At 42.4% G+C, this 26,232-nt stretch overlaps 1 protein-coding gene and 2 long non-coding RNA genes across 9 annotated transcripts; 2 read left to right on the forward strand and 1 right to left on the reverse strand.

The window, feature by feature from the left end:
• Positions 1 to 5,506, forward strand: LOC103654626 (uncharacterized). The gene is made up of 2 exons (XR_566223.2): positions 1 to 1,309; positions 5,226 to 5,506. It is a non-coding gene; the product is annotated as an uncharacterized lncRNA (long non-coding RNA).
• A 1,147-nt stretch (positions 5,507 to 6,653) lies between these two features.
• LOC103654627 (protein NODULATION SIGNALING PATHWAY 2) lies at positions 6,654 to 8,358 on the forward strand. Its single transcript, XM_008681473.4, has one exon. It carries the CDS (start codon positions 6,754 to 6,756, stop codon positions 8,173 to 8,175), a length of 1,422 nt encoding a protein of 473 aa, XP_008679695.1. The 5' UTR covers positions 6,654 to 6,753; the 3' UTR covers positions 8,176 to 8,358.
• A 5,324-nt stretch (positions 8,359 to 13,682) lies between these two features.
• LOC103654628 (uncharacterized) lies at positions 13,683 to 17,016 on the reverse strand. Of its 7 annotated transcripts, XR_566224.3 has the most exons (5): positions 16,238 to 17,007; positions 15,667 to 15,731; positions 15,211 to 15,259; positions 14,392 to 14,704; positions 13,683 to 13,942 (listed from the first exon to the last, which is right to left on the reverse strand). It is a non-coding gene; the product is annotated as an uncharacterized lncRNA (long non-coding RNA). The 7 variants fall into 7 exon arrangements; XR_002750562.1 differs by having other exon boundaries at positions 15,211 to 15,591; positions 15,667 to 17,016; XR_002269300.2 differs by having other exon boundaries at positions 15,667 to 17,005.
• Positions 17,017 to 26,232: the final 9,216 nt, after the last annotated feature.

Consider the following 26,232-nt stretch of genomic DNA (forward strand, 5'->3'; position numbering starts at 1 on the left):
CTCTCTCACCCACCGCTCTATCCGTCCGCTTGACCGTCACTTTTCTGTTCTATATTGTTTGGCTCCTCTCTCTGCTCTCATCTCCTCTGACTCTGGTGACCGATCAGCCCTGTGCATGACCCCACGGTCCCTCCCACCGGTGTGCACGTCCCCTCGGAAGCGCACACCGCCGTCGGTCGGGTACTGGTTTTCCAGCGCCTATCGGCGGTGGATCTCCTCCTCTAGTGGCACATGCAGGTGGAGGCTCGGATCCTGATCCCGTTGGGTCAATCACGGATCCGACGCCATAGATCACAACTCTTCCAGTCACTACGTACGCCTAGGTGATGGGAACATGTGGACGTCGATTAGGGTTTGTGGTCGAGCGATTAGCGTTGGCTAAATCCGATGTCCCCTTAATCTATTTATATGGGGTCGTGTGATGAGGTTGTAATTAACGGCTAGGATAGCTCCCGATTAAGGGCACAAATAGATAATTAGAATTAACTCTACCCCGGTTCCTATAAACGTGTAGAAGACACATCATAACGATATACACGCACACACATGTAAATTACTTGAACTATCGTGCATGCAAAATATATTTTCATATAATAGTTTTTGTTTTATTTCTTTCTTTTTCCATAGGAAACTACTTACTTCGTTCTAAACTAGTCAATTTAGAAGTTACCCTAAGTTAAAATTGCTGAAGCTTAAAATATGTTAACATCTATAAGTTCAAACAAAACATGTTTCACGGAGAATTAGTTTGAGCTCACCTGATGTTTATGTGGTGTATTTTCTGGCTAATTTAAAAGAGGTTTGACTTTGAGCACAATGAAAATAAAATATAACTGAGAATGGAGGGAGTAAATTTTGCTTAGGAAAAACAAGACAGAGAAAGAGACGTATCGATCTAAATTGTCAGGCACATGTAAGAGAAGCAAGAACAACTACACAAAGGATATGTACAATTACAGTGTCGAGCCCATCAGCCCACTGAAACACGCCCAGACCATTAACAGAACAAGATTTGCTTAGGCAACCAGCTTTAAACACTTAAACCAGTCCAGTCCAGTCCAGCCCGACCAGCTCAGCCCGTCGTGCATGTGAGACGAAAATGAAGCCCAACCCAACCTCGGTGACGGCGACACGTGCCAAGCCGCGTCCCCGCCCCCCATCTCCGGTGCTTGCCGAGGCGGCGCTGGAGACCGGCCAGAGCACGGGCTGCGGCGTCCCACCTTCGAACTGACCCTCTTCAAGTTTCCTACCACCAACGCGGCCTGCGCCCCCCAATTGGCCTGGCCTGCTAGCTCCGACTCCAATGCAGGTAGCACCTGTACCTCGAACCATGCTTTCCACATGGAGATTCTCTGGCGTGCGCCGCGTTCTCTTTGTCCCGCTGCAGGGGCCGTCGTCGCGGCACGGCGCGCGTCGCGTGGCTCACACGGTCACGCGGTTGGTGGCCCGCGCATGGGGGAAGGGGAAGGCAGGCAAGTGGCAGCAGGGTGCTGTTCCTATCGGCGAGGAGATTCGTCGTGCGTTTTGCGGCTGTGCAGATGAGGATCAGGCGAATCGCACGAACAATCATGGGATTGTCGTTTCACCTCATACGCAAGGGTTCACTATACGTAAGCGAATCGCACGGATGATCATGGCCTCGTGTTCTTGCTGTTCTACCCACGTGATTCGTGACGGGATTCTCGATCGGATACAATCACGGGTAGGCGTGTTGCGTAGTACCATACATGCTTTACAATTTTTCTTTGGCTCAAGTACCTAATCGAGAGATTCGATTAAGAAATAGTAGCAGAGAAAACATGCCACACTGCTCTAGACACTTGTGTTTTGCTACGGCTTCAGGGAGGCGATGAGGGTAACAAACAACAATGGGCATTGGTTAAGAATAAGGTAGAACTTACCTGGTGGAAATATCATTCCAATATTGTTTAGAAAGCCAATCCAAGTTTTTCCAGGGAAGAGGACCTACATGATGCCATCTCTTTAATACTAATAATGTCCAGTCCAAGTCACGAGTCATTGCAACATCAACTCTGGGAGGAATTAAATATTTGATTGAACATTGGAGACTGATTGCCTTGGACCTTAGCTTGCTAAGCATGTTAGCAGGAATCTACCAAGTGCAGCAACTTGGTAGTCATTTTGTTTTCAGTAGGTAGGCAGATAGGTCATGCAAGTGACTTTAACAAAGTTTTTTTTTTGTTGGTTACCATCCCTTTCTGCTTATTTGTAGCCGTTGAAAACTTGAATCTTTTTCTGCTGTCTGGCTAGGACATCTTTTAGTTTCAGGTACAGCCCAGTATTCTGAAAGAGAAATCAGTTGACCATCCATTGCCGCCCTTGTATCGTGATGTGCTGCTTCGGTAACCAAACCTGATTTTTCTTGTTGTTCCATGTGCTAGGATGAAAACGAACTATTCGCCACAGTTGCCAGTTGATTTTACTTACATCTAAACAGGCACAATTTGCTCTTTACCTAGCCAAAATACCAGTTGTATTCTGCTGCTGCTTTGCCACTCTAACATTTTGGACTTGATGCTGGAATCTTTACCATTATTCCATTAGCATCTTCATACTGCATTACGTCATTGGTGGGGCCATGCTGTAATCTTAATTTTCTACCCCTTAGAAAATTTGTGCCGACAGGGGAAAAAGCCGATGTAATCATTTGCGTTTTGATAAACTAACCACTGAAGTCGCAACATAGAAAATAGCATAGCCTTTAACATGTGTCAATCTAGACTTGCCTTTTGTTTACTTAGAGTAAGAAGACTAGCTTCTTGACCAAGAACCATGTTTTTATTTTCAAAAGATACAGGCACCGTGCTCAGCCTGACAGGCTGTCTGCATGATTTCAACTAGTTAATCTATAGCGTGTATCTTTTTCATATAAACTGAAAGGAGACTGTCCAGGTATCGGTATGGTCATTTTTTCTCATTTTTTCAGTTCTTCATCGTGTAATTTATGCTGTATTAGGAAGTGTATATTGGTAATCAAAGGTGATATACTTTAAGGAACCTTCAGCCTTGCTGGTGATAAGGAGATCACACTGAGCTGATGCTCAGAATATACGAGACAGCAGTTTGGTATGCTACTGTTGTCTTCTGACTTCTGCTATCGCTAGAGCTGCTTCTCACAACTGAAGGCATTTGATTGGAACAATTCCTAATGATCTTTGTACATTACTCTCGCTAAGTTAATAAGTTGTGTCACGTTGATGAACATTCTGACAGGTTTAGCTCATATGCTCAAATTCTTCTCTCACTTGTTTCAACTTCTTATTTCATTCTCTGTGATGATCATCAGATCCTCCAATTATGACTAGTAGTCTAGGAGCAAAATGAATTTGTTATAAACATTTGTGAATGGCCAAGCCCATCAATATCTCCTGAAATTTTATATACTCGGATTTTAAATGCTTTCTTTCCTTTTCCAGTTGCATTGCTTGCTAGCTATGATTAGGATGATACTGAGGTGTTCCACCTGCTGGCCTTAACTCATCTGATATCATTGACAGAAGACATATGCCGTGAGCATGATAAGCTACTAAGTGCCGAGGCCATGGTTGGCTAATGGACCATAAAGTCGTCTCTATCAGTTTCAGGGAATTCATTAGAGCCCTCCATGATGAAACCTGGGGCATATGGTACTTAAATGCAGTAAGGTTTTAAATAGCCGGTTATAGTGACCAAGATATATCCTTTTTTTAGTAGCAAAAAGTTATGCTATTTAGCCCGACATATCCCGCTATACCCAGATATATCCCGATATTATTACTTTTAAGAAGCATGGGGATAAATCTCTTATCCCGCTATTTAAAACACTAAAATGCACTAAAGCATATATATATATATATATATATATATATATATATATATATATATATATATATATATATATATATATATATATATATATATATATATATATATATATATATATATATATATATATATATATATATATATATATATATATATATATATATATATATATATATATATATATATATATATATATATATATATATATATATGGCACCATATCAGTTACTTCGTCTTTCTGGCATAACCTGCACGCTGTTACGCTTCTATATATTTGGTTTTGAAGGTAGTTGTGTTCTGTAATTGTCTCTATTTGTCAATTTCATTTTAGAAGTAATTACTTTTCTTTTTTATTTTCTATTGTTGTTAAATTGTGCTCTGAAATCTTTTTTATGTTAAACATGAGGAGAATGCTAAATTGCCAAATGAATTCATAATGCAGACTTAATCTCTTGTGATGTGCAAGTTCCACCATGTTAGCTTGTCCTTCTGTACCAAAAACATTTTTGACTAATGCTTTATTTATTTTGTTTAGGGTGAACAATGTATTTGAGGGAAAAAATGGAACCGTTAATTCTGAAGGTTCTCTGCAACACATCATTAGTATTTGAAACTGAAATTTTGAATGAGTTAGTGGAAAAACTGTGTGTCACTAGTTAGATGCCCATGTATTGCTACGGTTTCTTTAAATGGGATAGTTATTCAAACACATTTTAAACCTTTACAATAAGCATTCGGAAATCTTGAGCGGCTTGTGGGGATAGTGGTGGCGGGGTCCTACTCATGTTGTCACGACTTCAGGCCTCACAGGCGAGGCGAGCAGTGGCGCCACGATGGATGCCTGCGTCGATACCTCTCCCCTCCTCAATCAAACAACTATAATCTCGAATCGAATAAATAATCATAGTCAGAGCTAGCAAGCAATGCAATTGACATCTGGTATCTGATATCTCAATTGATGACCTAACAGTTCTAATGCGCTGACACCTAGTAGTCCCATCTGCACATGCCATCGTCTTGATTGTGTCGCTGTCTTGATTGTGTCGCTGCCTACCTATGTTGGCACATCATTGTTGTATGGATATACATGTCTAAAATGGGCCAGGTTTGCTAGGCGGCCCATGGCCTGGCACAGTTTAACCTGGCTTGAGCATGATCCGGCCCGTTGTCCACTGGGCCCATGCTAGTCTGGCTTGATCACCGTGTCGTGCATGGGCCTTAGGTGCAGCACGACGGGCTAGACCCGGTACAGATCGGTTTTTTTTCCCTATTTTTCATAAAAAATATCCTTATTATGCTTGATTATAGAATATAAAACAAAAAATATGTGTGTAAAGGTGGAGTGAACAACCAGGTTCAATTTAAATCCCTACTTATATACAATTTTACCTTATTTGTAGAAAGCAGGAATGGGGAAGAGGAGAGGTGATGCACAAACTGAGAAACTCCTGCATTATAGGAGTAGATATTATGCTCCACCCCCAAGCTGCTGCCACTGCCATTCTCTGGAATCAATCATATTCCTTGCCAGGTTGAACTCCAGGACAAAAGGTTCAGATTAATGGGAAGATGCAGCTTGGAGCCAATAATAAGCCTGTGGGGCCGATATTGTTTTCTTTAAGTTCCTCTTTGCAACAACTCTCCACTCTTTAAAACAAGCAGCATTGTTGGATTGTCTTCATTCAATTCCACTGTATTAGCAACATCTAGTAATTATTAATATGATGAGAGAAAATGACTTCAATGACTATTAAGAATCTGCCAAAAGATAACTACTTAATTATCATCCTACAATAACGGCGCTGTATGATTGCCTGATTGACATGAAATAAAGAATTCAGTCTGGAAGCAAGTTAGTGTCATGAGCTCTTTGGTTGCTGACTTAGTGGTAGTAATTGAACACACATTGTATGATATATGTAAATTAAACTGTGTTTCAGCTGGTCATATAAAATATAAAGTTTAAGTAGTATGTATACATATCTATACTACTATATAAAGAAATTATATGCTACCACGGCTTTACCCTCCGCATTGACACTCTGCTCCAGCGCCGTGCCCTGTGGGCCCCACGCCGAATGCCCATGCAGCGCTCTCTCAGCTACTGCCCGCTGGACTCCTATCGTCTGCACAACCAGTTATTGCGCATGCCTACCACCCGACCCCGTTTACACAGCTACCACACCGTGCAAAAATAGTGCAGAGCGAACACTCGATGTCACGGTCCCCTGCTCTAGAAATTTAGGGCTAACCAGCAAACCACACGTTGTTTAGAAATAAACAATAATTATATTTAATAAATATCTCAATATCTATTTATATGATATATAACAACCGTAGCAAAGCACGAGTAACTGGCTAGTTTTTATATAAAGATACATCGTAGTTGAGGTTTTAAACGTCATATTTTTCTGGATCACATTATATTGTTGAAACACATACTGTGCACAATGTTGAAGATCAAAGCATATATATGCTCTGCATCTAGGGTTGCATTTTATTGCTTCTTAAATTGTGATTGCTACTTGACTACATTCTAAGATCAACACAGCAAGTAGCAACCCAGCATATATAGAATTTCTTATTCTTATATGGACTATATGACAAAATGCTGGCACGTAGCAAGAAGCACTACAGGAATATGCCCCCAACGCCTTCTGAGTTTCTTCTGCTTCTTTCTGACAGGCCACCAAAAATGACACAGCAGTTTGTTTTTTTCAGGAGTATGTATACCCTGAAATCTGGTAGAGGCACACAAAGAGCCAAACACCTTTGGTCGGATCCATGTTGCTCCCAGATGAAGACAGTTTAGCTTGCATTAGCACGAGGGTCCGCATGCTTTTCTCTTCAAAAATTGTCTCCCCACTTTGCCGCTCGTTCTACTTAAATCACATCGGCTAGACCAACTCATGGTAGAGAGCAAAGCCGATGGAGACCATTTCATATCCTTGTTCTCCTCTCATCTTCTTTCCTACACATGAAGAGAGTAGCCATTCACTATGGTCCCCTCAACTCAACCTCCATGAGAATGCCACCATACCTGCTGATCCTTCTCCTGATGCAAGAGAAGATCGTGAGTTCTTCGACACCATTGCTATTGGTTCTAGTGATTCCCACGACCAATATGCCTTTGAGGCTGATGTGTTCACCCATTGTGATGAGAGGTTTCTGTGCCAAGAGAGTGCTAACCTGGCGGCTCTCCAAGATGAGCTCATGGAGGAGAACAGCTTGAGTGATCTCCTTCTCACTGTTGCAGATGCGGTTGAGGCTGGAGATTCAAGCCTTGCCTTGGCAGTGCTTTCAAAACTCAATGGGCTCCTGGCTAGCACCTGTGATAATGCTCCATCCAGCTCTTTCGGCCGCCTGGCCTGCCACTTTGCCCTAGGCCTCCAATCCCGGATACCTGGTGCATGCTCTCCGTGCTATCTGCCGGATCCGGTGCCGGCCGGTATCATGTCGGCGCACCAGATGATCCAGGAGCTGTCGCCATACGTCAAGTTCGCACACTTCACAGCCAATCAAGCCATACTAGATGCCACCACAGGCGACATGGATATTCATGTCATCGACTTCAACCTCGGTGAGGGCGTACAGTGGCCATCCCTCATGTCAGACCTTGCTCGCCTTGGAGGCAAGGCACTACACCTTACAGCAATCATAACAGATGCTGTTTACAACGATGACGACGACGACGACAACACTCATCAGACAGCTGCACGGCGGCTTTCGGAGTTTGCCGAGTCCTTGAACCTTCCCTTCCGGTACAACTCTCTCCGTGTACGCCATGCGGAGGACCTCGACGACTTCTCCAGGAACTGTGAAGGGCCAGTGGTCGTCTCATGTGACACAACGAACCTGTGTTACAGGTCGGGTAGCAGGCTACAGATGCTGCTACTTGTCTGTGCGAGGAAGCTACAACCCAAGTCAGTGGTGGTCATAGAAGATGAGCTGGTCAGGATTGGGAAAGAGGCCTGTCTGTCCCAGGCCTCCTTTGTGGAGTTCTTCTTCGAGGCATTGCACCATTTCACCACGGTGTTCGAGTCCCTGTCGAGCTGTTTCAGCAGTAGTAGCAGCAGGGCGTGCCTGAGGCTTGTGGAGAAGGGTATGGTAGGGCCAAGGATACAGGACTTCGTGGGGATGTACGGGTCTGTGACGCTGGAGGCCGCTGCTGCTCCGAAGGCTTTGGAAGGGTTTGTGTCTTGTGAGCTGAGTGCTTGCAATATCGCTCAGGCTACGATGCTGGTTGGGTTGTTCAGCAGGAGCTTTGGGGTCGCGCATGAGAAAGGCAGGCTTCAGTTGTGCTGGAAGTCCAGACCTTTGATCTCTGTGTCTGCTTGGACTCCTGTATGAAAGCAAATGAGTTTGTGATTGTTTCGTTAGGGGCAGTTTTTTTCCCTTGTAGGAGGCCTTTTTTTTGTTGGAAGATTATTTGTAGAATGCAACTATGCAATTGCTAGAATTATATTGGATGTATGGGGCGATCCTTGTAACTTGTTTGAGTATGCCCCTGACTAAATTATTTGTAAAATGCAACTATGCAAATGCTACAATTATATCATGTAGAAATCGAAGAAATCATCAAGAACAATAGAAGAACCATCGAGAACAAGAAGAACAAACACTAAATTGGTAGATAAATGTAGAGGTTTTCAATGTAAAAACACCAGATGGTGGGGTTTTGAATACAATCAAACGGACGTTCTATCCAACACTTGTGCTGAAAGGCGGTAGCAATGGCTAACTCGAAACAAAACCTTGACTATTCTTAGCGGCGACCAATGGTATAAATAACATGGTAAAATGACCAAAAGGGTGCTGGTGTCATGCTCCAACACTAGGACACATTCTTAATGGACTCAACTTGATACACGGTCCTTTGGACCAAAATAGGATGTCGTAGCACCATGGACAGAAAAAATGCCTCAATAGCTAAAAAAATAATTGCAACCGACTAGAAATAGATATGGATGTCAACACAAATCAGTTTAAAAGTAGACTTGATAAGCTTTCCATAAAATACTTGAAAGCCCCAATCGAAGTTCATATGAAGTCGCATCGGCTATCAAAAGTTGGTATTGTCTTGTTGTCTGAATCTATCCACACAAGTCTTCATCCCTTTTGATCCTTTCTATGATTCCTAGTCAAGAAAAGAGCACCCACGTTTCCATTATCTAAATATAATGAACAAGAGCTTAAAAAGGAACTCACTTGATGTCTGAGTCGACGAGCACGAGCATGAGTCATAGGACTAAGGGTTGGTGGTGATTGTGTGGGTGTATCGATGGTGTTGATGTTCTCATCCTCCTCCCCTTGTATTTGAGTTTTCCTTGACTCAAAAACTCATCTTCTTCTCCCAAATATAGCTTCAAATCTACAATGTTAAAGGTGGGACTAAGCCCAAAATTTACAGGAAGATCAAGCTTATATGCATTCTCATTAACTTTTTACAAAACTTTAAAAGGTCTATCGGCTTTAGGCATCAATTTAGATTTTCTCAATTTGGGAAAGCTATGATTTCTTAACTTCAGCCAAGCCAAATCTCTAGATTTAAAAATCAATTGTCTTATACCTTTATCACCATCAAGCTTATATTTAGTATCCACATAATTTATATATTAAATGCATTAAGGATGAGATGGATCAACTCTTGGTGAAAGGACAAGATATCAAACAGAGGTGGCAGAGGTATTTTGACAATCTTTCAATGATGAGAATGAGACTATGGGCACCCAATTGGATGGCTTTTTGATGATTTAAATAGATGCTTTGTACATAGGATCCAAGTATTAGAGGTCAAATAAGCTTTAAAGAGGATGAAAGGGGGCAAGGCGATGGACCCGGATGGTATCCCAATAGAGGTGTGGAAATGCCTTGGGGATATTGCTATCGTTTGGCTAACCAAGTTGTTCAACCATATTTTTCGATCAAACAAGATGCCCGATGAGTGGAAGATGAGTACATTAGTACTAATCTTTAAGAACAAGGGAGATATTCAAAGTTGTACCAACTATCAAGGGATTAAGCTCATGAGCCACACTATGAAGCTATGGGAGAGAGTTATTGAGCATTGCCTGAGAGGAATGACACATATCACCATAAACCAATTTGGATTCATGCCTGAAAGGTCAACCATGGAAGCAATTTTCTTAATAAGGCAGGTCATAGAGCGATACAAGGAGCAGAAGAAGGACTTGCACATGGTTTTTATCGACTTGGAAAAGGCCTATGATAATATACCTAGGAATCTCATGTGGTGGGTATTGGATAAGCATGAAGTCCCAACAAAGTATGTTACGCTCATCAAGGACATGTATGATAAGGTTGTGACTAGCGTCCAAACAACTGATGGTGATGCAAATATTTTCCCAATTAACATAGGACTACATCAAGGTTCAGCTTTGAGCCCTTATCTTTTTGCCTTAGTGATAGATGAGGTCACGAGGGATATACAAGGAGATATCCCTTGGTGTATGCTTTTCACTGACAATGTAGTTCTAGTAGATGAAAGCCTAGAAGGAGTAAATAGAAAGCTAGAGTTATGGCGTCAGACCCTAGAGTCAAAAGGATTTGGAATTAGCAGGACTAAAACCGAGTATATGAGATGTGACTTTGGTACTACAATTAGTGAGGATGGAGATGTAAGCTTGGGAGGCTAGGTAGTACCAAAGAAGGTCACCTTTCGTTATTTGGGATCGATGCTACAGAGAGATGGTGATATTGCTGAAGATGTTAGCCATAGGATCAAAGCGGGGTGGATGAAATGGCGTCAAGCATCAGGAGTCTTATGAGAAAAAGTGTCACTGAAGTTGAAAGGCAAGTTCTACAGTGTCACACCCGGGTTTTGGGGCACCAAGGCCCACGCGAACATAATCACCAGGTGTGCTGGGACCAAGTCTCACACATATGATGAATCATGGTACAGAAACGAATGTCACATCATTACTAAATAATAGGAGTTCTGTACGAAATAAATAAATAATAACATCATAAGGAGACAACGATACAACAACCCAAAGTTGACTGGGAGACGACGACCTAGACCTCTCACGAACTCATCACAACATCCTCCATGCGCCTCATCCTCCGGTACCTGTTCTTGACCTGTGGGGGGTGTGAGACAGCAAGCGTGAGCTCACATACGTTCATCGCTCAACAAGTTGTGGGGAATAATGTGCATGAACTCGCCAAAGGTGGGAGCTCATGTGAAGTGTAAGGCTTACCAAAGAGGATGGTTAAAGCTTAGCATTGCTTTTAAAGTTGGTCAAAATTTATTAGCAATTACTAAATATAAGTAGATACCAACCCAGTTAAGTAGTAGAACAAAAGTGATAACAACACCTGCGATGCAATGCATATGACAAATTGAATTTTAGTTCCATAAGTTAGTCATGTTAGTGTCCGAGCTGCTAATGACCGTGAGCACGACTAGTATACCAGTTTTACACTCTACAGAGGTTACACATCTTTACCCAGAAGTCATGTTACCCATCTGCCAAGGGATTGTGACTTCCCATACACCTCTACAAGGAGGCGAGGCAGGGTAACACTACGATGCCTTTATAAAGTTCCACTAGCTTCAGAAAACCCACTACAGTTTCTAGGAAGCTCCAATACAGGGACCCCTCGCCTGACCGCCATCACAGCAAAATCAACCCAAGGGCCTCCCTACACTGACCACTCCCCTACTGCCCTTGCCCCTTTTGGGTAAGGTAATCCTCCACTAGCTTTCCTAATTAGTCAGCCAAGGGCGTCCCATACCACCCATATGGTAGAACTGTTTTCCTGGGTGGTTCTCCATGTTCTAATTAACATAATGATCTTATCATGAACAATAAATAACAAACTGATAATAAAAGTGTGATCATGAATAATGTATATCTCCATACCAAAACCACATAAAGCAATAGCAGGTACTACCCAAAAATTTAGTGGTAAACAAGGTATAAAGATAGTCAAACTAGGGTAACCTATTAGGTCCCATCAAAATTAACCTATACAAATCATTATGATTAATAAGAACATGATTAGGTAAAAAGAAGTGACCAAGGACACAACTTGCCTGGGACTTGAGATTCTAGGTACCAACTTGCTCTTCAGGTGACTCGTGACCTCACAACTAAACATAGCAATACAAACAAACATGGTATAGGCAAAATTAACATCACACCAAATATTAGTACAAACTGCATAATAATAATCTACGCATTGTAACGAGATTGCTGGCTCGAGAATCACTAAATTCGGAGCTACGGTTTAAAAAATATGATTTTCTAAAGGTTTAGGAGTCATGTACAAAATAAATCAAGTGCATAATTGTAATTTATGTTTCATGGCAAAATAAAGTTACCAGGGGATAGACAATATTAATATGAATTTAATGCAACTGGAATGGATTAAAAAGGAGTTAAAATGAATTTAATATGAATTAAACAAGTTTCTAGATTTATTTTTATACTAAAAATCGTTTTCTGTATTAACTTATCTCATTTATTCACAGTATGGGTTGCGGCCACAATTATCCAGAAGACTAGGGGTCACATATGAATTTCAGGACCCAACTGCGCTAATCTTTCTATACCCGGGGATGGAGGGTTCATTTCCAATAAGCCGAGGGGCTCTTTAGCAAAAAGCCATGGCCGAAAGGGTATCCACGAATTCTAGCCATAGGATCAGGTTTTGACGCGTGGGATTAAATCAAGCCCCTACACTGAATCGATACGCCACTGCTATCATTGGATTCCACATCAACGCCCCATATTTAACACAGCGAAGAGGTATCCAGGGATGTAATCGGAACCACCCGCCTGGCGATCAACGGCCAGAGTTCAACGAATTGAAGGGGTATGTGCATAATATATCTGGGCCGCACACACTAGGATCTGCGGCTCACAATCAATTTTCCCTGATCTAATCTTGGACGCCCATTTCGTGATCCACGACCCCGGATCCGCCCACCGCCCCACGGCTGACAGCAGCGGCAGCACACGCATGCCCGCGGCGGCGCCATGCCCGGGGTGTGGCCAACCAGTAAGGCCTTGTTCGGTTACATGGGATATAATCCCACCATGGATTTAATCCGGGTATGGATTGGGTGAATCCATATCTCACACCCAATCCCATGGGGGATTAAATCCATCAACAAATCCATGTGACTTTCAAAGCTAGTTATTCTTTTGATCCATGGATTCTAATGTAAACTTGTGCAATATCTCATGGATTTGTTCCATACCTAATGAGCTATGGATAGAATCCATGTCTTCCATAGTTTAAAAAATTCCCAAACCTTTGGGTTATATTCCATGATGGGTTTAACCGAATAAAAAAAATTAAGTAGTCATGGATTATTTTGGGGCATGGATTGAGACATGGATTTAATTCCAATCCATGCTAATCCAGAGCGGGATTGGTGTAAACGAACAAAGCCTAATTCTGGCCCCAAATTGATCAGACGAGGTTTGCTACACGCCTAAGGTCTTGTTCGTTTACATCGGATTGCACCCGAAATCGTTCCGGTTAATCAAAGTTTATATAAATTAGAGAAGCAATCCGGTTCGGAATTGTTCCGACCCACCAATCCGACGTAAACGAACAAGGCCTAAGGGCATGTTCGGTTCACGTGGATACATTCCAGAAAGGGATTTATTCCAGATAGGGATTGAGTTAATCCCCTCCTATCACTTAAACCCCTTGGATTTATTCCAGAGAGGGATTGTAATCCCTGGCACTAAAATGTTGTTCGCTTAATCCAGGGATAGAGAAAATACTAGCCTCAAAATAACTCAAACAGGTGCCCTAACGTTCAGTACACGTTTCAAACAGGTGCACTGAACATGCGATTTTAAACAACCGTACCACAATAATACCAAAATAAAAATTTTCAGTCAGCTCAATATTAATGCCTTTTCAAACAACCTGCACAATTATCTCATGGTCTGTTAACACTAATAAGTTGCAAAAGATTACATTTCCAGTGTACTAAACATGACGAGATCATAGATCTAGATAATGATTCATCTCACTCTTTGATAGAACAAGTACATAAAACCCGTCAAGAAGACAATCTTCCTCTAAAGATTGGAGCTACTTCGTACATAACTCGACCCCTGGAAGTCTAGAACTGTCATAAAAAGAAAAATGCCATTAAAAATACATGTCAGCAACTATAAGCATTTAAGCAAGGTAAACCACACATCACACGGTAGAACCAAATTTACAATTTAGTATATGCCACATGACTCAATAAAGAGCAAAAAAAACTAAGCTTTCACTACCAGAACAAAAGAGAGAAGGTTGATATTGATACTAAGATATCCATCACTGAAAATGCAGGTATGAGAAAGCTAATGGTCATTATTGAAAATGTATTCATTAGTGAAAATGTATGTGGTACCACTATTCAAAAGCTTATTACACACATAGCATACATATTGCTGGTATGTAAAATTGTAGCAACATACTGTTTGCCTTCCAAGAATTGCAAAATACGAAATAATTGTAGCAACATACTGTTTGCTAATCTAAAATATGAAATAATGCAAGGTATGTAAAATTGAGTACGGAGTTAACCTTAGGTATACCTACTAAGCCATCTCATCCCTCAACCACATCAATGCAGCCTCTCTATCATCATTACAGGCACTCAAGAAATCTGTCGATTGTCAGAGTCCTTAAACACCTTATAGGCTTTGACCTTCTCCTCCTTTGTGACTTCCAATGTGTTTAGAACTGCTATGCAATTCTTAATTGAGAAATCATCACTTCCTCTAACCTCCCTTTCTCTTGCCAATTGTGTCGCTTCATCTTCAACTTGTTTGCTTCTAATTTCTAGATCCCAAGACGGTGGAAATTCTTCTCCAACTCGAACCGGTGCAGGAATAATCTAGAAATATAATAGGTTTTTGTTAAAAATACATCTACAAATATAATAGTTTATAACAGAAACAAGGAATAAATAGAGTTGAACTCTGCAACTCCATAGACTCCATATTTTCTTGATATTTTACAACAGAGAAACACAACATAATCATGCCTTAAATAAAATTTAGGATACAAAACCAGTTACTACAATCAAATATCCTTCTTTCTAAGAACATCATCACCCAAATTTAGGTTTCAAAATTATAAAATTGGATAAGCTAATAAGCTGCAGAGTCGCTCCTACCATCATCACCCAAATAAGAAGCTGACAACTGATCTGTGCGGTCTAAAGACGAAAAAAATGATCATATTGAAGTGAAGGACTGGATTTGTTCTAAAGATCAAAGCTTCCCTGGAAGGCGGCAGATCTATTCTATGATTTGAGACATTTTTTAAAGATTGGATTAGGATTGTAGTCACTTGTTTCTGTTGAGTTTATATTGTAATCAGATTAACTCAAGTTAATACCTCCAGTGGAGAATTGTAGAAAGGAGTAACCATGCTATGTACATGTCTTCTGCATAAAAGAAAGACGATAGAGTTTAAAATCCAGTTGTGCTAAACATGATGTTCATAACCTGAGGCACCCGTGTAAAACTACTAGCACCTACCACATTGGTGTACAGTATACAGACAAGGTCGCTTTCAATCCTCTCATCAACAAAATATATTGATCCAATAAAAAAAGTCAGAAATAGTTGTGCCGTCGTACACATATCCAAAACAAATAACTTAAATGGAGATAAAAAGCTCGAGGACTCATATAAGTCATACAGGGCACAAAAGTGTACTGTCCTAAAAGTTTACTGAAGTTCTAATATTCTGAAAACTCAAGAAGCAAAACTCCACCTACAGGAAAGATATTTGATTCACTTCTATATGGCCTGAAGATGGAAAGGAGTTAGAGGAGGAGAACGTGTGTACCGGCGAGGAGTAGCCACCGTGATAGCATGGACGCCGGTCAGGCGGTGAAGAAGCCACTGTCAGATCTGCAAAATCGAAGTAGTTACCTACTAAAAGCTATACTGGACCAGAACTAAAATTACAACCCAGCAATGCACCAATGTGCATCATCAGACCTGTAGTGATGCAAATAACAGGGAAAATTCACTACAAACAAATCCTTGGCTACTGCTCCTAATCACCGCACAAATTCTGACTGCAATCAGAAGCGTTGGTCGGTTCAGTGACTACAATCAGCATTGGTTAACTGGATTCTTATTGGGAAGGTCTTGCTACCTATACAGATATCCAAGTTTATGCGCCATGTGTGTGCGCGCATGCATGAATTAATGCTATCCATTAACGAATTAATCACCGCATAAATTCTGAATGCAATCAGAAGCGCTGCATCAGCTAATATATTCGATCTCCACAAATCACAAGCTACCAGCTCTTCCATCCGTTCAGTGATGTTGCTGATCTACGGAGACCTACGGACATAGATAACAGGACGCTCGTCGTTTTTGCTTTCCGAAGATCTACGGAGCCTTACCTGATCCCAGCCGCAAGGCGCACCAGATTTTCGTCTCCGTCCTGTTGCTGCCGTCTCGTGGATGTTGTGGACGCCGCCGCAGTCGCCTTCGTCCCGGAGCCGCCGCAGCCTCCCGCGCCGCCAACAAGCGCAGATTCTTTCCACGCCGATGGGACGAGGGTTGTAACCCGGTCGAGATGATGTGGGAATCGTCCGGGATGGGCCGGGGTTGATGCCCGAACAGGCTTAAACGAACGTTGTTTTTGCGTGGGCCGGTATTTCAACCACGGAGGTCTGATCCCGGGAGGATTCTTTCCAATCCAGACTGATCCCGGTCGAAGCGAACAAGGCCTAAGAGGGAATTGCAAAGCACGGGGAAGCATTCTTACTGTGGGTTTGGGCGTCAATGGTACTACCTGCGGCGAGCAGTGGATTGGCGACACCGCCCCAACGCTGACGACGAGTTGCGCGCACCTCGAGCCACCCCACGTTCAGCTGAATCACACACCAGCTTCAATGGGACCTGGCGACGCCCCTGGCTTGCTACCCGAGGGCCCAACAATCGCACAGCCTCGCCCCGATGGCGACGGCTGACACAACCACCCTCCTTTCTCTCTCTGGACGTGACACGCTCGGTGTGGGCGCGACTTGATCATGTGGTGTCGGGGGCGGATATGGCCTTTGTATATATAGCCCTAGGGGAAGAATCGGGTTGATTGGCGCGAGAAACCCGGCGCGATTTGGTTGTTGGGGGCAATGAAATCCTGGCGGCTAGACTTACGGACGAGTTCGTTGAGCCGAGGAAGAAAGTTCTGGTAGATGGGCCCCATAGGACAGAGACCCCCATGGCCATGTGGGAGAGAACAACTGGCAAGTGGGGTCTAGTTGTAGGAGAAATGGGGAGAAAGGGGAGCGGGCAAGAGGCTGGTACCAGGGCCCCTGTTGTCAGTGTGGTGTCGCGGCCAATGCGGTGGTAGAGTGGGTCAACGTTAAGGATGGCAACGGGTAAAATATCCGCGGATAGTGTCTCTGGATATCCATATCCACGACTTATATCCGATATCCGAACCCGTACCCGTTACCCGCTATGGATAACAAACAGTATCCACATCCGTTACCCGCGGGTAACGGATATCCGCGGATATATCCGTTTGCCCACTACACATACAAAATATTTAAATCCAGCAAATTCAAACATGATATCATATTTGTCCAGCAAATTTAAATATGATAAAAACATAAATCTATACAAAATTAGTCCAGCAAATTCAAACATGATATCATATTTGTCCAGCAAATATAAAATTGTCTACAGATATCAAGTGCTACCCATATTTGGGACGGGAGTACAAGATATTTTAACGGATATTCGGGTATTTGGGTATGGATATTGATTTTTCGTATCCGTTTTAAAAATATCCACGGATATCAAGTGCTACCCGTATCCGTATCCATGGGTACAGACTCGTACCCAAAACCGTGCCCAATGGATTTTTTATCCGCGGGTACGCGGATAAATGACATCCATTGCCATCCCTAGTCGACGTGTGTACATCCTGTTACTGGGCCAAAACCAAGGTGGACTGAGCTGGGTTTCTCCTTTCCTTTTTTTTATTTCTTTTGTCTTCTTTCAAATAAAATTCAAATATGTTTTGGTTTTAGAACCTAAATTTAAATGCAAAATTCAAAGAGCCAGTATGAAATGCAACAATTTTATATGAATTACTTTATTGACCTATTTAGGCTAATATTTCCAATATACATCACACAAAATAACATCAGTATGAGATGCACATTTCACAATTTATTTATTAGTTACTTGACTAATTTGATACTATTACTTGAATATGAAAAAGGAAAGGAACAACTAAAGTTCCAATGGTTCCAAAAATTCCCAAAAACACTATCTTAAACATATTTATTTATTTACTTTATTGTTTTTTTCTACTAATTTTGGGAATTACAAATCCTACCCCCTTAACAGAAATCTCGCCCTCGAGATTTGTAAGAAAAGGGATATAGAAGGATTGGTAATTTTAGCTCTTAGTCTATAATTGGTTCAAAAATCCAGAGTCTCTTTTTTTGTATATATATAGTCATTAGTGGGTGATTAGGAGAGCATATGTATCCAGCTACATATTATGTAGGTTATAAGCTGGACAGGTTGAGGTAAGAAATATTATGGCCAGGAAAAGACTTCATCCGAAATGTTTAAGTCTTGATTCTTCTCGAGATTCGCTTTGACTGTTATATCCTTCCTTGTCTATGTTGATCGTTTCTTCTCTAGTCTTGAACTCATTGATTCGAGGTTAGTGTAATTCATCGGGGTCGGGGAATATGGTTAAAATAGATATGGATGAGATAGACTACATGATGTAGGTCAAAATCGTGTTTGATGTCAGGTGAGGGTAGACCGATTATGCAATCCATCAAGATTCTATGGGTTCGGTTAGATCTCATGCATGTGACTGAGTTGGTCTAATGTACTGAGTTAAGTTAACACCTGGCTAGTAGGGTCTAATCTCTTCTACTAGTATCACTAATCTGTTTAAGTAAATCACATTAGATTAGATCACAATAGATTCCATAATCCTATTTAAGAATATCATTTAGTTAAGCATATCAAGCTTACTTTATCTTTACGAAGTTCTACTATATTTTTTTATCTAAGTGGAACTTCCAATTAGTATATATATATGTATATATTTATACACCTAAAATTTTCATGCCATTAGCAGGTGTGGCATAGAAAACAAGGGTGGTGGATCTTGATTCATCTGAAGGTCTGTTTCTACTCATATCCTTCATTGTTGAGGTTAACCTTCTTGGGTCTAATTTAGGGACCATCGGTCGTGGTGTTAGATGCCATTATCTGAGTTGGGATAATAATTGCTGGTATATGGGGTAGAGCTTTACTTTGCTTTTGAGATAAATGGGTTGGGCAACCTATAACATAGACTAGGTCGTGGTTTCACGGACGAGTTGGTCTAAGACACCAATTTAGGTTTAAAACCCATTTATAGGAATATGGTCTAATCTAAGTTACCAGTATTAACTAACTTGTTTAAGTAACTCCTTTTAGATTGGATCATATTAGATTAGGTAGGGTCTAGATTAGATTGGATATAACTAGATTAGACTAGTTTTAGATAGATCTACCAGGGTAGGATATATATTATTAATATATGCTAGAATCTTTTGAGATAGGATGGATTATATGGTGCAGGTAAGTCAGAATCTCTGTTAGGTTAAAACAGAGGGGTTATGCAACCATCGAATGGTTAAGGTAGTTGCATAAGGCCGAGTTGGTCGGTCATTCTTAACTTAGTGCAGAGTGAATTAAGTTAAAACATATATTATAGGAGTAGAGTCTTATTTATTCCATTAGTATTATCCTCCTTGTTAAGAAACTTACATTAGATTAGCTCAACTTGAGGTTAGCCTTCGTTAGGTTAGATTAATCTATCACATTAGATCGGATCTAAGTTATATTTGTGTGACTAGATTAGACTAGATAAGATCTCATTATTTTGGATTAGATCCTAATTGTTACTTTAGGATAAGTAAAATGGTTAGGATAAGACGAATCTTTCAAGACAAGATGAATCTATTAAGATAAGATGGATCTATTAGGCTTGATATATTCTAATGGGGGTATTTCTTGGTTGGTCTAGTTTATCTTATGAACAATTTATGAGGATAAATTTTCTTTTTGTTTTTTTAACATAAGATGAACCTTATTAGGATAAGATAGAATCCTTTATGTTAAGAGGGATCTATTTAAAATAGATACACTTTAATGGAGGATAATCTAGGTTGTTTAGTTATCTTATGAATTTTATTTATTTATATTTATGCCTATATGTATATGCAGTTGTAATTGTGGACATTACTCCACAACTCATCACACTCAATCAAAGATCCAAATCAGACATGTATCACAAGAACAAACATTCAAGCATACAAATATTTAAAAAAAATAGTTTTGATTTTATTCCTAAGAGTAGGTCTCCTAGTCCTAAAGGTCACTTCAGGCACAGGATTTCAAAGTGTGAAATCGACATTTGTCTTTAGAAAAGAAAAGATAAGTGTAATCAGAGTAAAGCATCAGTGGATGAGAAAAGATAAACGAAAGTTTAGAAAAGGGTCAAAGTAGCAAAGGTAAGTACATAATGGTTGTCCAGTTCTATCTAGGTTTCGTCCTACAGTCAACATCCTCTCTGATACCACTTCTGTCACACCCGGGTTTCGGGGCACCGAGACCCGGGCGCGAACATAATCACCAGGTGTGATGGGACCAAGTCTCACACATATGATGAATCATGGTACAGAAACGAATGTCACATCATTACTAAATAATAGGAGTTCTGTATAAAATAAATAAATAATTACATCATAAGGAGACAATGATCCAGCAACCCAAAGTTGACTGGGACATGACGGCCTAGACCTCTCATGAACTCATCACAACATCCTCCATGCGCCTCATCCTGCGGTACCTGTTCTTGACCTGTGGGGGGTGTGAGACAGCAAGAGTGAGCTCACATACGTTCATCGCTCAACAAGTCGTGGGGAATAATGTGCATGAACTCGCCAAAGGTGGGAGCTCATTTGAAGTGTAAGGCTTAACAAAGAGGATGGTTAAAGCTGAACATTGCTTTTAAAGTTGGTCAAAATTTTATTAGAAATTACTAAATATAAGTAGATACCAACCCAATTAAGTAGTAGAACAAAAGTGATAACAACACCTGCGATGCAATGCATATGACAAATTGATTTTTTATGCCAAGGCGGTGAGGCCTGGACGCGAACGGGGAATCGATGGGGACGGTTGACATGTGTGGGGTCGGAGTACCCTGACATGTCGTGTGTTTAGGTTTACCTTGCAAGGATAAAAACTCAATTCGAATCGTCTGCTTCTCACAGCTAATGAGACTGCTTGACCCCTTGTACTACATTGAGTAAGAAGTGAAATGAGGTTACATGAGATAACTTGTTGTGTGTACTAAAATGCTTGCTACCATGTATGCTTAGAAGGAGCAAACTTAGTAAAGCTAATGATGCTAGAAATTGAAAGGCTAAAACTTGATTTTAGATACAACTAGTACTTTTGGCAAACCAAACCCCTCAGCCAAACAACTGCATGGTCTAGAGGTAGAGGAGTAGTTTCCTCACACCGGGTAAGTCTAGCTGAGTATTAGTATACTCAGCCTTGCTTGTGGCATAATTTTTGCAGGTACGCTTCAGGATATGGTTGATGGTGTGACTTGGCCTACCACCCTGCCACCGGGTTGGATGGTCGAGTGGGATGCTGCTCCGGTAGGAGAGGAGCACGAGGAGTAGTGGGCTAGGCCTTGCCCATTTCCTCGCTATCGACGACATCGATTATCCGCTGCATCTTATTTTATGAACTCTTACGAGCAACTTGAAAAACTGCGATTTGTGTAATAATTTAGTACTTAAATTTGAGGTTTCCTGTTTTATTGTATTTCTTCTATGACTCACCTTCGAGTGAGTATGTGGTATTTGATCCTGGTTAAGTGGCGTTACCAGACTAGATCTGAGGGACTGACGGGTTATTCCGATTTAAGTATGTTGCGGCCCTTGAGGCGTGACTTAGGCACTTAAGCTAGAATAATTCAGGCGGTTCTGCCACAGCTGGTATCAGAGCAAATACCACCACAGAGAAGGACAATAAACCATGAATACCAATTTTCAAAATCTAAAACTTGCTTAGAAACTGATAAGAATCGTCAGGACTAGATCGCTAGACCTAGGACGAAAGGCCTTAGGAATAGAGAGGGAAATAGGTGGCTAAGTAAGTAGGCCCTGTGGGCGAGTCCTTAGCTTTTGAAGGATGCCCTAGGAGCACCCTTTTATTTCATTCGAAGAGGAGACGTTGATTTCAGCATGCATGCATTATTAAAACTAAAAGGAATTAAAAATTGAGCTAAGCCGCTTTCTTTTAAAACCATCCAGGCTCTTTTATTTTCTTCCTTCCACCATAATCTTTACCTTTGATGCCCTTCCGCAGATGAATTCACCCACCCCTGCCAGCGGAGGAGACACTCGTTTTAGCTCTGACTTCCTTTCTCACGATGGCTTTCCTTCCATCTTGTGGGAAGTGCTTAACTCCACTGGTTACCCTACGCCCCCTTTGTACACGGTGCAGTTGTATGAGGAGCATCGGGTACCTCGTTGCCGAGTCTGGCTGACTTTGGAGGCTCATCCCCTTTAGCCGGGTTGGCGTTCTCTTGACTCCAAGACGGTTGGATTTAGGATGGATGACACCACTGAAGCGGCAGCCATGAAGACTCTGACAACTTTCTGTGGCTACCATCCCCTAGAGATGGTGATGCACCCCTTGGGACTCTTCCCTGCTGAGAAAAAGGATGACCCCATGTGGTGTAACCGTGTGAACCATGTGAAAGATGTGTGGGCAATGTATCCTGACTTGGTTGGGAGGGTCACTATTCAGTGCATGAGTGCGCTGTACCGCCTTCAGGCCCTGCAGAGCGACGCTATGGCATATCTTGCTAACATCGCTCAAACCACCAAGCTCACCCTCGACAGCCGAGAAAACTTTGTGGTCGACTTGTCCTCCGAGTTGGTGGAAAAGGATTTGCAGGTGGAAAGGCTGAGCCAGCGCATTACCACCTTGGAGCAGCAGGTGGAGATTCGAGACAACACTATTGATGTCTTGGAGAACCAGCTCCACGATGTGCAGCGGGAACTCGAAGAAGCAAATGACCACCTGGACATGCACCACTTGGGAATGGAGGCCAATGAGGCTGGAAGCGAGGGAGAAGAGGCTCTCGAGGAGTTAGGACTAGCCCCTGGTGCCAACGGGATTACCTCCGCGATGCCCCCTTCACCCGCATCCAGTGTCGCTTTCACCACTCAGGGTTGATCAGTCACTTTGACGCTTTAGGCAGATAGGAACCTACGTGAGCTTAGTTAATGACAGATTTTGGACTAGGCTTACGGGTACTTTCCCCTAATTGATGTAACCCTTATGAACTTTCGAAATCTGTGGGATGTTTGTAACCATGTTACCTTCATTTCGAACCTAATATTATAATTATGGCATTTTTCCTTCCATATGAGATAATAGCATGTCGTTCGAAATTGTGAGTTGGGATAACAATGGTGGCAACCTCTGTTTTCAGATGGCAGCTAGGCAGCGTCGCGGGCATAACGAGCAAGTTCCCCCGCCACCTCCTCCAGCTCCCACAGTGTAGGAGCTGATGGCCCAGCAGAATGAGATTCTGCGACAGCTCTTGCAGCGTCAGCCCCACCCTCAGCAGCATGGTGGAGGCCAGCATCAGCGACCTCCGGCAGAGGCAACCTACCAGGAGTTCTTGAGTACACAGCCACCCTTGTTCACCAAGGCAGAAGATCCATTGGACGCCGACGTATGGCTCCGCGTCGTTGAGTCCAAGTTTCCCCTCCTCACGGGAGATTGCCCTAGTGAAACCAAGGCTCGCTTCGCCGCGCAGCAGCTTCGCGGCCCTGCTCGGACTTGGTGGGACCACTTCCGTGCTATGCTCCCCGCTGATCATGAAGTGTCTTGGGAGGAATTCAAGACTGCTTTCAAAGGGCACCACATCCCAGCCGAAATTCTTGATCGAAAGCTGAATGAGTTTCTGGCACTTAATTAAGGAACCGGCCCGCACGGTATTGCAGTACGCTCAGGCCTTCAATGACCTGTGCCAGTATGCAGGTAACCATGTTGATTCTGATGAGAGGAAGAGAGACCACTTCCGCAGAGGTCTCAACACCAAGCTGCGGGAACGTCTCAACACTGTCTGGGCTGATAGCTTCAATGAGTTGGTCAACCTAGCCATCTCCCAGGAGGACTGTATTGTAGCTCACCGGGCAGAGAAGAAGAGAAAGGCACTAATGGCAGCACCATCCGCTCAGGACTAGTGGTTCAGGATTGTTTCTCACAACCAGAGCAGGGGATTTCAGCAGCAGGCAGGTAGATGGGTGATCAGGCCACCTCAGCAGCAGCAACCGACACCCATTCGTTTTCTAGCTCCCGCTCCAAGGAACAATCAGCCTCTGCAGCAGCAGTAGTTCCGCCAGGGCAATGGGAACAAGTGCTTCACTTGTGGCAATGTGGGCCACTATGCCAAGAATTGCCCAAGAAATCGGCAGAGGCAGATGCCAGCACCAAATCAAGACAAGGGAAGAAAGCAGAAGATACAAGTCAGGCAAGGGAAGCTCAACTTCACTACTCTGGAGGAAGTACCTGAGGGAGCCCCCATCATGACCGGTATCTTTTCAGTTTATAATCAACCTGCTTTAATTCTGTTTGATTCTGGTGCATCTCATAGTTTCATTAGCCAAAGGTTCAGTACTAAATGTCAATTGCCTTTCTATCACTCAAAAGGGTCGTTTATGATAGCCACACCTGGGGTAAAATTGCAACTAATCAATTAAACCAAAGTGTGCCTATTCAACTAGGAAGCCACATTGTCAAAACCACCCTTCTTGTTTTGGGTTTGGAAAATGTGGACATTATTCTGGGAGCTAATTGGATGACCCTGCACCAAGTAGTGCTTGATGTAGCCAGCCGCATCGTGGAAATCAATTCCCCGTTCTGTGGGAGTTTCACCTTAATTCTGCCCAGTCAAGATTCTACTCAGTCATGTGCTTTTTCTATGACGGAGTTACCCTTGAAGAAGATTCCAGTGGTTTGTGAGTATGCAGATGTCTTTCCTGATGAATTGCCAGGAATGCCACCAGACCGGGATATTGAATTCGCCATCGAGTTGCAACCGGGAACGACACCTATTTCCAAGAGGCCTTACCGGATGCCACCAGCTGAGTTGGCAGAATTGAAAAAGCAATTGCAAGAGTTGCTAGACAAAGGTTTTATTCACCCAAGTACTTCGCCTTGGGGATGTACAACCTTGTTTGTAAAGAAGAAAGATGCAAGCTTGAGGCTGTGTATAGATTACCGCCCACTTAATGCAGTGACTATCAAGAACAAGTATCCTTTGCCTCGTATTGATGTACTTTTTTATCAGTTGGTCGGAGCCAAAGTGTTTTCCAAGATAGACCTTCGCTCCGGCTACCATTAGATCAAGATAAGAGCAAGCGATATTCCGAAGACGACTTTCTCAACCAGATATGGGCTATATGAATTCTTGGTGATGTCTTTTAGGTTGACTAATGCACCAGCATATTTCATGTATCTGATGAATTCTGTTTTCATGCCCGAATTGGACAAATTTGTAGTGGTTTTCATCGATGATATCTTGGTGTACTCAAAGAACGAAGAAGAACATGTCGGGCATTTGCATGTAGTGCTTCAACGTCTACGAGAGCACCACCTTTATGCCAAGTTGTCAAAATGTGATTTTTGGCTAAAGGAGATCAAATTCTTGGGTCACACTATCTCTCAGGCAGGAATAGCTGTTGATCCTGATAAGGTGCAAGAGGTGATGAACTGTAAGCCACCAACGACTGTCCGTCAGATTCGGAGTTTTCTAGGATTAGCTGGTTATTACCGAAGATTCATTCCGGATTTCTCTCGAATTGCGAAGCCCATAACTGAGCTGTTGAAGAAAGAAGCCAAGTTTGTTTGGGGTCAGAAGTGCGAAGATGTGTTCCATGCATTGAGGCAACATCTGACCACAACACCGGTGTTAGCGCAACCCGACAGCAGCAAGCCATTTGATGTGTATTGTGATGCCTCTGGCACTGGACTAGGTTATGTCTTGATGCAAGACAACCGAGTCATTGCTTATGCCTCAAGAGCACTCAAGCCTCATGAGCAGAATTATCCCACTCATGACCTGGAGTTGGCAGCAATGGTTCATGCATTAAAAATGTGGAGGCACTATTTGATGGGAACCCACTTCAACGTCTTCACTGATCATAAGAGCCTTAAGTATATCTTTACTCAGGCTGATCTCAACATGAGACAGAGAAGATGGCTAGAGCTGATCAAGGACTATGACCTGGAGGTACATTATCACCCAGGAAAGGCCAATGTGGTAGCAGAT

The sequence above is a fragment of the Zea mays genome, chromosome 4 (assembly GCF_902167145.1).
Source record: "Zea mays cultivar B73 chromosome 4, Zm-B73-REFERENCE-NAM-5.0, whole genome shotgun sequence".
Lineage (NCBI taxonomy): Eukaryota > Viridiplantae > Streptophyta > Magnoliopsida > Poales > Poaceae > Zea > Zea mays.

Coding starts and splice junctions, on each gene's coding strand:
- LOC103654627 (XM_008681473.4), top strand. CDS start 6,754: ATGGAGACCATTTCATATCCTTGTTCTCCTCTCATCTTCTTTCCTACA.